The 15,203-nt window shown below is 46.0% G+C and overlaps 1 protein-coding gene and 1 long non-coding RNA gene across 2 annotated transcripts; both read left to right on the top strand.

Annotated features, from left to right (window-relative positions):
• The first annotated feature begins 278 nt into the window (after positions 1 to 278).
• LOC140614712 (uncharacterized) lies at positions 279 to 2,942 on the top strand. The gene is made up of 3 exons (XR_012015499.1): positions 279 to 328; positions 910 to 1,088; positions 2,765 to 2,942. It is a non-coding gene; the product is annotated as an uncharacterized lncRNA (long non-coding RNA).
• A 5,101-nt stretch (positions 2,943 to 8,043) lies between these two features.
• On the top strand, positions 8,044 to 12,436 carry LOC140614709 (serum amyloid A protein-like). The gene is made up of 4 exons (XM_072793863.1): positions 8,044 to 8,201; positions 8,829 to 8,933; positions 11,697 to 11,835; positions 12,121 to 12,436. Exons 2-4 carry the CDS (start codon positions 8,843 to 8,845, stop codon positions 12,281 to 12,283), a joined length of 393 nt encoding a protein of 130 aa, XP_072649964.1. The 5' UTR covers positions 8,044 to 8,201; positions 8,829 to 8,842; the 3' UTR covers positions 12,284 to 12,436.
• Positions 12,437 to 15,203: the final 2,767 nt, after the last annotated feature.

The following is a 15,203-nucleotide window of genomic DNA, read 5'->3' on the forward strand; positions in this document are numbered from 1 at the left end:
ACCGGGCACCGCGTTCTCAGCAGCTGCTCTGACCAAGGAGTTCTTTGAAACCAGAACAACAAAGGAGACTACAGAGGTCTTCGGTTCGTCCCCTGAGAGTGCCGCCGCCCCATTGTATTTAATATTTAGACGTGACTCTGTGTCGGAGACACCACAATGATTTGCGTGGTGGGTAGCGGGATGCTGCAGGTGGGACGAGGATGCCACAGGTGGAACATGGATGCCGCAGGTGGGACACGGTTGGTGCAGGTGGGACGGGGATGCTGCCGGTGGGACACGGTTGGTGCATGTGGGAAGCGGATGCCGCAGGTGGACGTGGATGCTGCAGGTGGGACACGGATGCTGCAGGTGGACGTGGTTCCACAGGTGGGAGGCGGAGCTGGGAAAGTGCCTGCTGGTGGCCAAGGAGCTGGACCCCGGAGGTCGGGCCACACTGCAGAGTGACAGACCGACAGCACCCCCAGCACGCGCTCTCCTGATATACTAGGTTTATGCCAATGTCATTTTTTTTTCTGTTCTAATACACGCGACCCGACTGCTCGGTGTTTTATTTGCCTTTTCCCCATGAGGAACGCTGAGCGCATCTCTTTGTGAGCTTCTTGGTCCTTGGCAGTTGCCTGCACACTAGGTTTTTGAGCTCCTCACCTATTTTTCTATTTGCAGTGCTGTCCATTTCTCATAGATTCATTGGAAGAATTAATCGCTCGACATGTTTTAGATGCTGTCATTTGCCAGTTTCTCTCTAAAAATGAATTCTTAAAAAAAATAAAAATAAAGATGAATTCTTATTTTTGACGTATTCAAGTTCACTATTTCGCGTTTTGGTTTGTGCTTTGAAATTATTAGAATTTCTTCCCTCGTCCACATCACAAGTTTATATTTTAAAAGATTTACTTATTTATTATACAGAGACATTGAGAGAGAGAGAGAGAGTCGGGGGAGAGGAGACAGAGGAAGAAGGAGAGAATCTCAGATAGACTCCCAGCTGAGTGCAGAGCCTGAAGCAGGGCTGGATCTCAAGACCCCGAGCTCAGGACTGGAGGGGAAATCAAGAGTCCAATGCTTACTTAACCAACTGAGCCACCCAGGTGCCCCCACACATTCATTTATTTATTTGTTGAAGAGTTTATATATTGCCCTCTACCCCTCACCCTGCTCATGCTTATCTCAAATAAATAAATTATATGGTGAAAAAAACTTTTTAAAAAAGATTTTATTTATTGATTAGAGAGAGAGAGAGAGAGAATGCAAGCATGAGCTGAGGAACGGGCAGCAGGGGAGGGAGAGGGAAAAGTGGATCCACACTGAGCCCTGAGCCCTGAGCCCAACCCAGGACTCAATCTCATGACCCTGAGGTCACTACCTGAGCTGAAACCAAGAGTCAGATGCTTAACTCACTGAGCCACCCAGGCGCCCCACAAGTTTAGTTTGTGAAAATATTTTCTATTAACTTTATCATTTTACCTTTGTATTTAATATCCTAGTGTTGATATTTGTATATGTATGGAGCAAGGATCCTGTTTCATTTTTCTCTGTAGGGTAACCAGTTCCTTCGAACTCTCTTTAAGTAAGCCCTCTCTTCCTCCATGATTTGAGGTGTCTCCTGCATCACATATTACTGTCCTTTACGTGTGGCCCTAGCTCTGCACTCTCTTCTCTCCCGTTGGTCAATGTGTCCTTTGTTTGCCAATACTACTACTTTGTTTCTACTACTGCATTGGCTCTGTGTGTTAGTGCCTGAGTAGGGCAAGTGTCAACTCTTTGCATTCTTCTTTTTTTAATTAACTAGCTAACTAACTAATTAATTACATTTATTTATTCATGAGAGACACAGAGAGAGCCAGAGACACAGGCAGAGGGAGAAGCAGGCTCCCTGTGGGGAGCCCAATGCAGGACTAGATCCCAGGACTCTGGGATCACGACCTGAACCAAAGGCAGACCCTCAGCCATTGAGCAACCCAGGTGCAAACTCTTCACACTCTTATTTATGAAGATTTATTTTTCTATGTATGATCTTTACTTCTCAATATAAATTTCAGAGAAATAAATAAATAAATAAATAAATAAATAAATAAATAAATAAATAAATAATAAATTTCAGAGTAATTTTCTTCGATTCCTCAAAGTTCACCTGGAATTTTGCTTTGAAAGGCATTACATTTGTCCATTAATTTGGGATAGAATTAACATCTTTATTCTTTTTAAGATCTTATTTATTTATTCATGAGAGACATAGAGAGAAAGAGGCAGAGACAGAGACACAGGCAGAGGGAGAAGCAGGCTCCATGTGGGACTGGATCCCGGGACTCCAGGATCATGCCCTGGGCCAAAGGCAGGTGCTAAACCGCTGAGCCACCCAGGGATCCCTAATTAACATCTTTACAAAATGAAATCATCCCATCTGAGAGCCTGCAGCTCCTCTCCAATTAAATCACATCATCGTATGACGTGTTTATTAGAGGTTTGAAATCTTCTCCAGTGTGATTCCGCATTCATTTCATCCCTAGGTATTTTGTAGATACGTTGTTACCAGGAATGGTTTCCTATTTTTAATCATATTTTCTATTTGGTTATTTCTGATATGGAGAAATGTGGTTGGTTTCTGGATCAACTGTTGGGTTATCTTATTAAATTCTCTTATCAAGTCTAGTAGTTTTTTGATTTGTGGCTTCTAGGAGTTAATGGTTTTAATATCTGCTAATAATGACAGTTTAATCTCCACCTTTCCAATTTTAATATTTCTTCTTTCTTTTTATTTTCCAAGGTATTCTCCATGGCTGCCAGACCTACATAGAAAAGAGTGGTGATAGTTGGTAGTCTGTCTACGCTCATTCTAGATCCTCAGAAAATGGATTAGAAGTTTTCCATTAAAGTATTTGTTTACTGTCAACTAGTCTGATACATTTAAGAGAGTTACCTTTGATGTTCAGTTTCATAAAGGATTTTTTAAACCATAAATATATCTTGAGCTTTCTCAAATGATTTTTTTCATCAACTGAGATACTATTTATCTTTTTTAGGCTATCAATTGACAGAATGTTATGGTCTTTTTCATACTGATCAATATTATAGTGTTGACCTCCTTGTGCATTCCAGGATTAAACCACAGGCAATGGTGAGGCATTCTTAAGCTCCGATTAGATTGTTTACACTATATTCCATTTTGAATGTGCCTTTGAAAACAAAATGGACTATTGTTTTATGTCCTTGTACAACCCAAGTCTGGTTTTGGAATCAAGATTATTCTAGCTTCTTCAAATGGCTGTACAACTTCATTTTCTGTGTTCTACCACAGCTTGTATAACACATATTTAACCGTCCCTAAGATTCTATCAGGCTCCTGAAGAACATCTGGCCTCAGAGGAGAATCTGGGGAGGAGAGATTTTATCAACCATTTCACCGTATCTAATATTTATTTGGCTTCCTAAAGATGACTATGTCTCCTTGCAACAACAACAAAAAATCCTACTTACATAAATACCTCTGTGGCATTGTTTAATCTAAATTAACACATGGTGTGTCACCGTGAGTTGATTAAGTCGAATCTAGGAACAGGAGCTCTGTATTAAGCCCAAACGTGAGCCAGAAAAGGGGAACTTAGGTTAACCTTTTGGGTCCACACGGAGAGTTAGTCTGCCTCTGTGAACTGGCTCTAACCAGCTCAGAACAATCCTTCTGAAGAGCTTTTATGCTGAGAAATGCTACAGTCATTGAAAGGTCCGATAATTATGCAGTTTTGCTTTGTGTTGTGCTGTGTTGTGCTGTAGTTAGTGTTGTTGATTGCTGCCTCTCCTGGCTTCTTCCAGAGGCCATTGGGGGTACATATGGGGAATGCAGGTGTCCCCTTACCTGGGAGCCACCAGCAGTGAGCTGAAAGGAGAAACATGGGAGATCTGATCTTTGAAAGGATTCTTTTGTAGGTTTGCTAGTACTAGTGTGGGACTAGGGGCAGAGTGAGGAGCCACCAGAGCAGAAAGCACCCCCTGCCTGAGCAGGTTGCCTTGCCCTGGAACTGGGGAGCTGCTGCTCCCTACAGGATATCATGGAGGTGGAGCTCCTGGTCTCAGGAAGCACAAAGGGGCTGAGTACACGTGTTCTCTCATGCTGGATGCTTTGTGCACCCGCCCCAGCCCTGCCACGTTTGTTTGTTCCTTGGGAATATATGCAGCCATATCATCTACCGCGGGCCCGAGAATTTAACGCTTTCTTCAGTTGTTCCAATGCGCTATTTTCTTTGAATCTCCCTGAGTGAATTGAAGGGTGGGTGTGAGGAATGCACCTGTTCTGGGGCTGAAGCTGTGGGTCTGCAGCAGCTTCCCTCTCCTGGAGCGCTGGTCTGTCTGTGCCTAGACTCCCAAAGAAAAGGATCTGTGGTGCTTGGAATTAGAAGGTGGCGCCCCACCCCGTGCTGGGAGATGTTTGACAACTGCCTCCCCAGAAGCCAGAAGTGAAAAAAAAATCCGTGCCTCACAGTGTCATCAGTTTCTATGGTGTAAAGCATCCCACCTTGGCTAAACTCGTATGACCAATGACTTAACAGTTGGTTGTCCTGGCCCCCCCCAGGACAGTCCACCTTCCCAGGATAGAGACGACCAGATACACCATGTGTCTAAGCTGAGACTTTCAACGATTCCTCAGGAGAAAAGGAAAAACAGGAAGCAAAACAAAACTTCTCTTCACAAAAGTGGTGGCTGTTAAAGAAACTGCTCCAGTTTGAGAGAAAAGTAAAAGTATGTGTCCCTCAATGTTTGTAAAGATAGCTAAGCCATAAAGCATATCCTCTGTCCTCGGAGCAAATTACATAGATTACGGAAATGATCATGAGGGGAATGAATGAGATGATGATCACTCAAAAAGACTGTTTGCTATTGAGAAAGAAAGTACAACAAAGTTAAGAATTCGTGTCCCTAGAGGCTCCTGGCTGGCTCAGATCGTAGGGCATGGGACTCTTGTTCTTGGGATGGAGGCATGAGCCCCTCGTTGGGTGTAGAGATGACTTAAAATAAGTTAATAACATTTTTAAAAGAATTAGTGCTGATCAATGCATAAGATGAAACTTGAAAAAAGAAAGGGCAAGACCTGAACATCTTTTGTGGGGAGCATAAACTCTTTCTGTTAAGCTATTCTCGATTTAAGTTTTTAAAAAGGTATTTTTATGATGCAGGATATAGTATTTAGTTTTAAAACCAGCAATGCTTTAGAGAGTACATGAATTGTAGCCTCAACGGATGTCCACAGTTGTTCACAAGTGGATGCTAAACAAGTAGTTCATATTGGAAAGAAGAAAGTGAAGAATAAAAGGAAATCATACAGATGGAAATGCTGATAAAGTTTTCTTTTACTCTAACTACCTGGGGGTCTTTAGACGGAAAAGATGACGCAGTCAATATTGCATGTGTTCCTGAACCCGCTTTGCCCTCTCTTTTCCTTGTGGCAAGTTTTGAGCTCCTCCAGCTTCAGTTTCTCCCAGTGCTACCTGTGGAGTTCCAGGGCCGAGAGAATGTTCCCTCTTCCCTTGCACAGCTGCAGGGACTCCGCCTTGTCTTGTGCATCACAAACACTGTCCTGGGCACAATGTTTCTACCAAAGAGATCTTCAGAGACACCCAGACTTGAAAGAATGTTGCTATGTCCTGAGTAGTCAAAGCAGGATCTTTAAAAATCTAACTCTGCTTGGTCCTCTCCCTTCTTAAAGCGTTAATAATGTATGGCAGCGTAATAATCTATTAATTAATCTTCTGTCTTCTGCAACGTATAAAGTATTATGAACTGTCTTGGCAGCGCAGAAAGGTTCAGTGTATGAAGAGCTCTGAGGTGCTCAGACCGACCCAAGCCCCCTTTCAGCCTTAATGGACCCACCCCGACCACACCCTATGAGGCAGTCTTTTAGGTCTCAGATCCAGGGTCAGGGTCTGTGGGGATCCCCCACATGCATCACCAAGCAGTTCTCAGACACCAACTGGGTGTGCTAGAATTCCACTCATTTCTGACACTCTCTACCCAGAGAGAGCACAGAAGCCTCCCGTTAAGGAGTCAGTCCTAGAGACCCGGGATCGAATCCCACATCGGGCTCCCGGTGCATGGAGCCTGCTTCTTCTTCTGCCTGTGTCTCTGCCTCTCTCTCTCTCTGTGACTATCATAAATAAATAAAAATTTAAAAAAATTTAAAAAAAAAATCTATTGTTCTAAGCAGGGCCCTCCAGAGATCTGAGTGTCCCTTCCAAGAAGTTTGAATACACAATGTGACAAAGGATGAGACCCCGCGGTGCTTGTTCACGTCCCTGTGAGGAGCGTCTCTTGGTGTCTAGAAATTGCACTCAGTCTCTCTGCAATGTCTCTATCAAAGAAGGGAATGACTTGAATGCTGTGTGAAAGTGGGGGAGGGAGCATTCCAGCACAGAAGGGCCACAAAGGAGCAAAAGAATTGTCACAGGATGGGATCACTGACCCAGAATTTCTGCCCTGGGGAGCCAAGGGGGCAGACTGTGGGCATCCCATGGCCTCCTCCGGGAAGCAGCCCCCAAGCTCCCTGTCACCAATGGCTGTGGAGGGTTGACAACTGCCCGTCTCCCCACATGTCAACTCCTACGACCCCGGGAGCCAAAGCAGCTCAGGGTCGCGGACTCAGTGGACCTAGGGACCCCAGCTTTCCCAAGGAATGATTTGTGTGGGGAATATCCAAATGTAGCTTAGCATCGCCTTGGCTAAGGCCCACAGGGCAGAGAGATCCTTTGACAGTTGTCTGCCTGCAGCTTCAGCTCATCACACCTACAGGAATTAAGATGAGACCCAGCCCCAGAAGAGGCATCACTCCCGCACTGGCAGGCGCCCATCTCAGCCAATGATTCCCTCACGCTCGTGTAATCCTCGCCTGATTTGCTTCGTCCTGGGTCAGCCTCCCCTTTGCAACGTCCTGCTCGGATCCCTTCTAGTCTTGTAACAAGTCAGAAGTGGGCCTCCTGCTTCTTCTCTGGGTTACTGGTGGAGCATGAATGCCACCTCCGACCTGGCCACTAAGGAGCATCTTGCAGCCTCTGGGCTGCCCCGTCTCCAGGTTGCTGGCATCAGCCCTGCAGGCACTTGTCTTGTGTGTGCCGAGCCGCTGGTGTTCCTCGTCTGCCAGGGGCGCTCCAGGCAGCACCCCTGAGCCAGCACCCCTGGGCCGGGCCTTCCCTGCCCTACTGCCTCCGGCCTGTGGCCCAGGGCCTCAGTGTGACAAGGACGGGTCTGTCCTCTGGACGCCCCCTGAAGCCACCACGTCACACATGCACCGTCCTCTCTCCCCGAGGAAATCCGATGAGCTCGGCACGTTCCTTTCACTTGAATGGGCAGGAAGGGGTCGGGGCGCCCACCGGGCCTCCCGGCCCCGCGGAGCCCTGCGCAGGGCCATCCGTACACCCTGACTAACCTCCCGCAGGACCGCGCGGTCCTGCTCTTCGGGCCGGAGCGGCCGCTCCCTCTGTTCTTGCGCTGCATCCCGCTTTCTCGGCTCCCTTCCTGAATCTTCTATTCTGCTCGGCTCCCAGCCAGTGCGCTGTTTCCTGATGGTTTTTAGGATGTCATTTCTGCGTGACATGGGAGCCAGTATCTAGCCCCAGGTCGGTGTCCCTGGGCGGCCCAGTCCTCACTGCGCCTGCAGAGGCGCCCCACAGTGGCCGGTCGTGATGCTGGGGCGTCTGGAGGACCTTCCCAGTGTCCAGGCCCCCCGCTGGCTGCTGGAAGCTTATTGCCCTGGTCCTGAGGCTTTCCTGTCTCCCTCCCGCTCCCCGGGCCCAGCCCCAGGCTTCGCGCCCCTCAGTGGACCCCCTTCTGCTCCTCCAGTGGCCCTGTGCGCTCTCAGGCCTTAGGCACTCGGGTCTCTTTTCTCTTATTGATCCCCCTTCACAGCAGTTGTGTGGGGAAGAAAACCTTTCCTGAGCAGCAGTGAGAGTGGAAAGAGGCTGGAAACCCCACGTTTGCCACACTCCCAGAATCTGCCAGATTGCACAACCTGGGAAATGAGAGGCTTCGAGGAAAAAGCCTGATTATCTGCAGCTGCCTCTGGCCTCGGGGAATTTCCCCAGCCCAGTGTTTTCCCTCGCCCTGTCTTCCATTCGTCCCTCCAGCAGAGCGTCAGTATATATGTGCTGGCACACGTCGCAGGCCGGAGGCCAGGGCAGCTCAGCCTCACCAGGAGCCTCCGCGGGGAGGGACAGCCAAAGGTGAGGTCCAGAACCTTCCAAGCGGTTCTTCCTGGCAGGTTCTCTTTCCCCACAGCGTTCCTGTGCTGGGTCCCAGCCATCTGCTCCTTTCCTGGATCCATGATCCTGACAATGAGGATTCAGCAGATGTGAATACTTTCTGGGACTGGGCTTTAGTTGTGATTGTCCTCTGTGGGCCTTCGGGGGTGGGTACAAGAGGCACCTGCAAGTGTGTGGGCATCGTTACACTCATCTCATTCGACAGACAGGTGCACGGTCACAAATGCCCAGAGGCCTCCTCGGAAGCTTCCTGTCAGTGGGTGTGAGGGCTCATAGGGCAGGATTGAAAGTGGTGTGTATTGGAAGTGCCGTGCAGGCTCTCATCCTGGCATTCCCGGGAGGCCAGTGGAAATGGAGACGTGGACCCCCTGGAATTCTGTCTACGTAGCTATGTATCACCTGCTAACTATGCTAATACACGCTGTCCACTTCCTTCTCCATATACCCCCCACACCGATGCATGTACATGGGTGCATAGGTACACGTATGTATGTGTGTGTGTACACACGAAGGATAGGTCACATTCCCCCCATGTAGAAAACCAAACCAAACAAAAACCAAACTTGTCTCCTTTTCATGTGTCCCCAGGACTCTGCAGCAGGATGAAGCTTCTCGTGGGCATCCTATTGTGCTCCCTGGTCCTGGGTGTCAGCAGCCAGAGATGGTTGACATTCCTCAAGGAAGCAGGTCAAGGTAAGGACCAAAGCATGGGGGTCATGGGGAGACTGCACTTGGCCTCCTTCGGAGTTCACCTGAGCGGGGGCCACATCCACACAGGGCAGGGGCCAAGAGTGGGAAGCACAAAGCGTGGTTTGCAAGTCAGCAGTTTCCCCGGCCTTTTTTATTTATTATTATTCCAATATAACTGACATGTAACATTATATATAATTAAGGTATATGTCACGTTAATTTGATGCACTATATATTTGATTGCATTTGTAGCTATAATTAGCACCTCTACTATATTATATAATTATCCTTTTTTTTTTTTAAATAGTATTTGAAATAATTAAGTTTGGGGCACCTGCAAGTCTCAGTTGATTAAGCGCCTGTCTTGGGCTCAGGTCGTGACTTCAGGGTCCTGGAATCGAGCCCCATGTTGAGCTCTCTGCTCATTGGGGCCCTGCTTCTCTCTCTCCCTCTGCCTACTGCTCTCTCTGCTTGTGCTCTCTCTCTCTCTGTCAAATAAATAAATGAAATCTTTTTTATTTTTTTTACAAAAGAAATAATTAAGTTCTAGAGTATAGCAAGCTTCATAGTTATAATAATACATTGTTTGGTGCCCACTATACTGTGTATCAGATCTCCAGGCCTTACTTCCTCCTTGTGCCTTTTCCCCTGACACCTCATCTGTCCTATCCCACCACCCCTGGCTTTTCTGGCCAGCATCACCCTCTTCCATGGGGATCCCCTTGCCTGAGGTCATATAGGGTTTGGAAGAGATCTGGGGTCCCTGGTGCCTGCTCCCTATTCCGAGTGGACTCTAGTGCCTCCTGGTGGGAAGGCAGGGACAGCTCATGGCTGGGTCTCAGGCAGCCTGAAGTGGGTGCATCCAACTTGTGCACCTAGTAATTACACCCAAGAGTAACTGAGCTTGGCCGTCCTAGGTGCTGCTCTGAGAGCTTTACATGTATGGATGAACTCGTTTTCATCTTCAGGTTTTAATCTTTAATCCTGGGATGTAGGCACCATCATGTCTTATTAGAGGACCTGAGGCAGAAAGAGATGAAGAGTCCTAACAAAGTCCCCACACAGAGCAGGATTTACCCCAGTGCTGGCGCTCCCAGAGCTTCCTGTGACAGGACTACCCTGTCTCCCAGACCAGAGAGCACATGGGAGAGTGAGGGGCCTGTGAACACATAATCCTCTTGCTCATCTGTCCAAATGCCAGATAGTCAGGCTGTGTTGCAGGCGGAAGGCAACTCTGAGAGCTCTCTCCCCCAGTCGAAGGCACAAGGAATTACATGATGATCCTCTTCTGGCCTGAGTCCTGGCTGGGCCAGAGAGAAGAGATATACCCCTTATTTGGCAAGAGGCCAAATTTGCTTATTTCACAAAATCGTTTATTTTGAGTTTTCTGTGATGGCCAGTGGCTATTGCTTTAAGACTTTGCTGTCAGTCCTTTCTAAATTCTCACAGGCACAGCTACAAATATTTTTTTCATATTTAGGTCAGAGTTTCTCAAAGTTTTGTTCTAAGGCCAGTTGCATGAGAATCACCTGGTGCTTGGGGTGCTTTGTGAAATGCAGATGCCTGGTCCACACACTCCCCCTCTGCTGAATCACAATTTCTGAGGCTGAGCCTGAAATCTGGCCTTTAGCAAGCACCCAGTGGGTTTTTTCCCCACTCAAGATTGGGTACTACTACCTGCAGTCTTGCTCCCCAAGTGACAGATATTCGGGCATTTGGAAGTGCTTCTAAAGCAAGCGGCCCCCAGGCATCTATTGAATCTGTAACTGGGAGGGAATCAGTATAGTCAGAAGGTTGTGCTGCTCAACCAAGCGATCTTTCTGAGCACTGGGAATGAGAAATACACGAAAGAAGATAGGGGCGTGGCCGATATTACGCAAACTATGATGACCACTCGACTGAGGTTTTTCTCTTTTGCCTAGTCAGCTGCTTTCTAGAAGTCTTCATGTGGTTACTGAGTGGTCTACTGAGACTCCTTCAGTCCATAACTCTCTGGCCTTCCTCTTAGCCTAATCCCGCTGCTGGATTTGTCCCAGCCTTCCTAAGGCCTAGTGAGGTGATAGCGTATTGAGCACCTACAATCTTCTAGAAGTTATATGTGTATTTTCTCATTTTGTAGCATAACCACTGTGGGGAAGGCGATACTCTTCCATTTATGGGGAGGACACTGAGCTTTAGAGCTGGCGGGTCAGTTGCCCTTTTTATGCATCTGGTGACTCGATTTCTGTGAAGCTGTTTTGGGGAGCTCACTTTTTCAATTCTATGAATGATTGAATTCTGACAGTTGCCTGGAAGCAAAATACACCCTGGACCTTCAGAAGTAGGTAGGACTGAGTTGTCTTTATGCTGCCCATGGGGATGAATTTCTCTCCTTGACTAGGCTGGGAGCCCCCTGGGGCAGCAGCCGCCCCCACCCTCTGGCTTTGTCCTCATGCCCCAGCGGGGGGCTTCCCTTTTCTTTCCAAGTAGAGGTTCATTATACAAGGAAGCATCCCTTAGAGACCATCCCACCCTTGTTCACACACATCACACAGAGCCAAAAGCCAAGTATCTACAGTACTTAGGATGGAATCAAAGAGAATAAAACATGTATCCAGTGCGATTCTTGTAACATTAACTCAGGGGAGTGAAGAGTTAAGGGATATTTCTCCCAGCCAAGATCATCTCCAAGCATTTTGTCAAAGACTGAAATCTTAGATTCAGCGGGAGGAAAACCTTTTCTCTATTTTCCAAGAAATAATCACCTTCAGTTTCCTTCCTTTCCAGGGACTAGAGACATGTGGAGAGCCTACTCTGACATGAGAGAAGCCAACTACAAAAATTCAGACAAATACTTCCATGCCCGGGGGAACTATGATGCTGCACAGAGGGGCCCTGGGGGCGCCTGGGCTGCTAAAGTGATCAGGTAACAGGACCCTTTGGGATGCAGGGACGGGTGAGCTGAGCATGTGTGCTGTGGACAGCCAGAAGACCAAGGAGTGATACCCACCTTCCCCCTATGGGCATGGGCTACCAAGCACAAGGAGATTTGCCAGGCTGAGTTGGCCTGTGCCCAGAAATGAGCAGTGTTTTAGTCCCTCTAAACGTGGCTTATTTTAGTCATTAATTTGTTAGAAAGAGGAGAGATAGGAAAGATGGTGGTGTTGCTCATCAGTCCCTGATTAAACCCATTTGCCTTTCTCTATTCCAGTGACGCCAGAGAGAAATCTCAGAGAATCACAGATCTTTTTAAGTTTGGAGACAGCGGCCACGGAGTAGAGGACTCGAAGGCTGACCAGGCTGCCAATGAATGGGGCCGGAGTGGCAAAGACCCCAACCACTTCCGACCTGCTGGCCTGCCTGACAAGTACTGAGCTTCATTTCAGTTCTGTCCTCAAGAGCCGGTCTATGAGCCCCCTAACGGGAAGAACACTTGTTGAGTTAGAGTTGCTGAATTCTGTATTCTTTCTACTCAATAGTTTAGAAGGAGCACATAAAAATGTTTAATAAATGCTTGCAAAATTCAATCTGTCGTTGTCATCTGGAAACACCAAATAACAATCCTCCTAAGTACCATTGCTACCATGGATGTGGTCAATTTACCTTATTTTTTTTTCAGAGGAGATAAATTCTAATAAAGAATAATACTAATTTGGGATGAAAGTATATGTTCATAAAAGGGACCATACTATATAGACTATATATTTGGACCATACATGTCAGTCTCTGAGACCAAGATGGATTTTACCCTAGTTCTCAACAGGATAGCACTGCAGCCATATGCATCTCCAACTCCAGGTTTTGGATCTATCTTGGGGTACTTTTGGATGACCTGGTAATTGCAGGGCATCTGGTGGGTGGAGCAGAGTTACATACAGCTTACTTTTATGAGACAGTGCTGCAACCAAAGAGCCATCCTAAATCTTGCTTCACTTTTGCATTGTCCCTTCACACATGCATTTAGGTAGAATCAGATTTACTGTGAATCTGATGAAGCTTGAGCGTCAAGGGTTCCCCACTTATATGGGATCATTCCAAGATCCTCGGAGTGGCTCTGGGATGGGATTCACATGGGCAATTCCTTTTGTAAAATCTGTAGAAGTAAACTATTGTAACTAAAGCAGTTAGTGCCTCTGTTCATGCCAACATCCCACCATCATTTTTCTGCTTGTGTTGAATGGTATTGTAGTGGGCACAGGCATTTTGGGGCATCTGACTAAGGAGAAGTTGAATTGGCAACATAATTGGTTTGCACTTAGTGGGACGTACTTGCATAGTTTCCAGTCATTTCTGAGTATAATTAGATTATTTATCACTACCCTGGAGTAGGAATGGCCTCTAGGTATGCTCCCATCATCTATTGTGGTTACTCCTGGTGCAGGAGCAGAGGTCAAATGGCAAAATAACATGTCCTGCACAGCCCTGCACAGAATACGTGGGTGGTTGGGAAGAGACAACTTTGAAATGTATAGTCAAGCATGAGTCTATGGAGAATTGTAAGATCGTAAATGGAAGATTTTTATTTTGACGGAATCCCAGTCAAAATGGAAGTTCTCCTCCTGAGAGAGGTTTTCCAAATTTCACAGTGCTCAAATTATATAAAATATTACCAATAACAAATTGTGAAGCTAAAAGAAACTTTCAAATAATTTTTTTTAAAAAATCAAGCAACCATGCTCAGAGCAAAGACAGAATTATTTTTTAATTTTTCATTATAGAAAATGACCTTACAAGGTCATTGTCATATGAAGAGAAGATTAACGTGAACTCAGAAAAAATATATTAAAAATTAAAATTATATTAAAACAGGATTTTTAGGGCAGTGAAAGTACTCTGCATGAAGCAATAATGGTAGATATATGTTGTTATAAATTTGCCCAAAGCCATAGAATGTACAACACCAGGAGTGAAACCTAATGCAAACTCTGGGTGAATAATGATGCACCAATGTAGACTCAATTGTATCAAATATTCCACTTTGATGGGGAATGCTAATAATGGAGGTGGCTATGTATAGGGGCAGGTATAAGTTAAATGGGAAATTTCTGTACCTTCTGCTCAATATTGCTGTGAACCTAAAACTGATCTAAAAATAAATTCTATTAAAAGTAAGATAAAGGGTTGTTGAAGTGTGTCATGCTGTTTATTAATAATATTTTTTATATATTTTGTGATGTCTTACATATTTGTTGGCTATTTCAAAATTGATAATTTTTTCCCATTCTAAGTAAATATCTCCTATTGTTGCTAATTTAATATTTGTAATTTTGTGTGGTCTTTCCTAAAGGGAGCTGCCCAAATTGCGTAATTCAGGCCTCAGAAAACCTGAGTCTGACCCTACACATACAGTGAAAAAAATCTTTATAATTATTTGAGCCTGGAACTCTACTGTATTTCACATAGTAAAATATATATTTTACATAGTAACAGAATATTTTTTTTGCCCAGTTTTAATAAAAGCTAACATTTCCTCGAAATGCAATTGCTTGGTAAATTGGAACTTTGTTTTGGTAGAAATTTTCACATGCTTCATTTATGTTTTTGAGAAGCACAGCCCCCTGATGGAATCACACGGCTATTACTCTTCTGTGTAACTGTTGGGGTCACACTGACTTGATGTATATGTGCTAACAGAGACCTCTATTATGTCTTCTAGTGTTGAAAATATTAAAATACATATCATTTTATTTTATATTAGTTTTATTTCTTCTTTCTGTTAGGGAACCACATCGATATTTTTGGAATTCAGGTTGAGGTCGATGGTAGCATCTATAAATCTCTTTCATCCAAGTAAAAGTAGGTGTGGTCAAGTATCTGCTGCGGGGTGGGGGGCGCACGGGGCTGAGTACCACGCAACTCATAGAAGCCGGAGCTGAAAATACGGGGAGTTGTCATACTGATGTTCTTCCTGGTGACCTATGCCTGTCCGAGGGTTCCATCCACACCTGGGGTCTCAGAGGGAGGCACACTGAGGTCAAGGAGGCCAAAGGTGCCTGGAGGTCCGGGCTCCAACAGCCTCGACAGCCACCTCTGCACCCGACTCGCTGTCCCTGCTCATCAGGAGGAGATGGACTATCTGGTCCAGTGGGGAATATAAAAAGTAGTGAAAGCACCCCCCAAAAAAAATGTGGTGAAAGGGAATAAAGGGGAAAGGAGAAAAAATGAGTGGGAAATATCAGAAAGGGAGACAGAACATGAGACTCCTAACTCTGGGAAACGAACTAGGGGTGGTGGAAGGGGAGATGGGCGGGGGGTGGGGGTGACTGGGTGATGGGCACTGAGGGGGGCACTTGA

This window comes from Canis lupus, chromosome 23 (genome assembly GCF_048164855.1).
Source record: "Canis lupus baileyi chromosome 23, mCanLup2.hap1, whole genome shotgun sequence".
Lineage (NCBI taxonomy): Eukaryota > Metazoa > Chordata > Mammalia > Carnivora > Canidae > Canis > Canis lupus.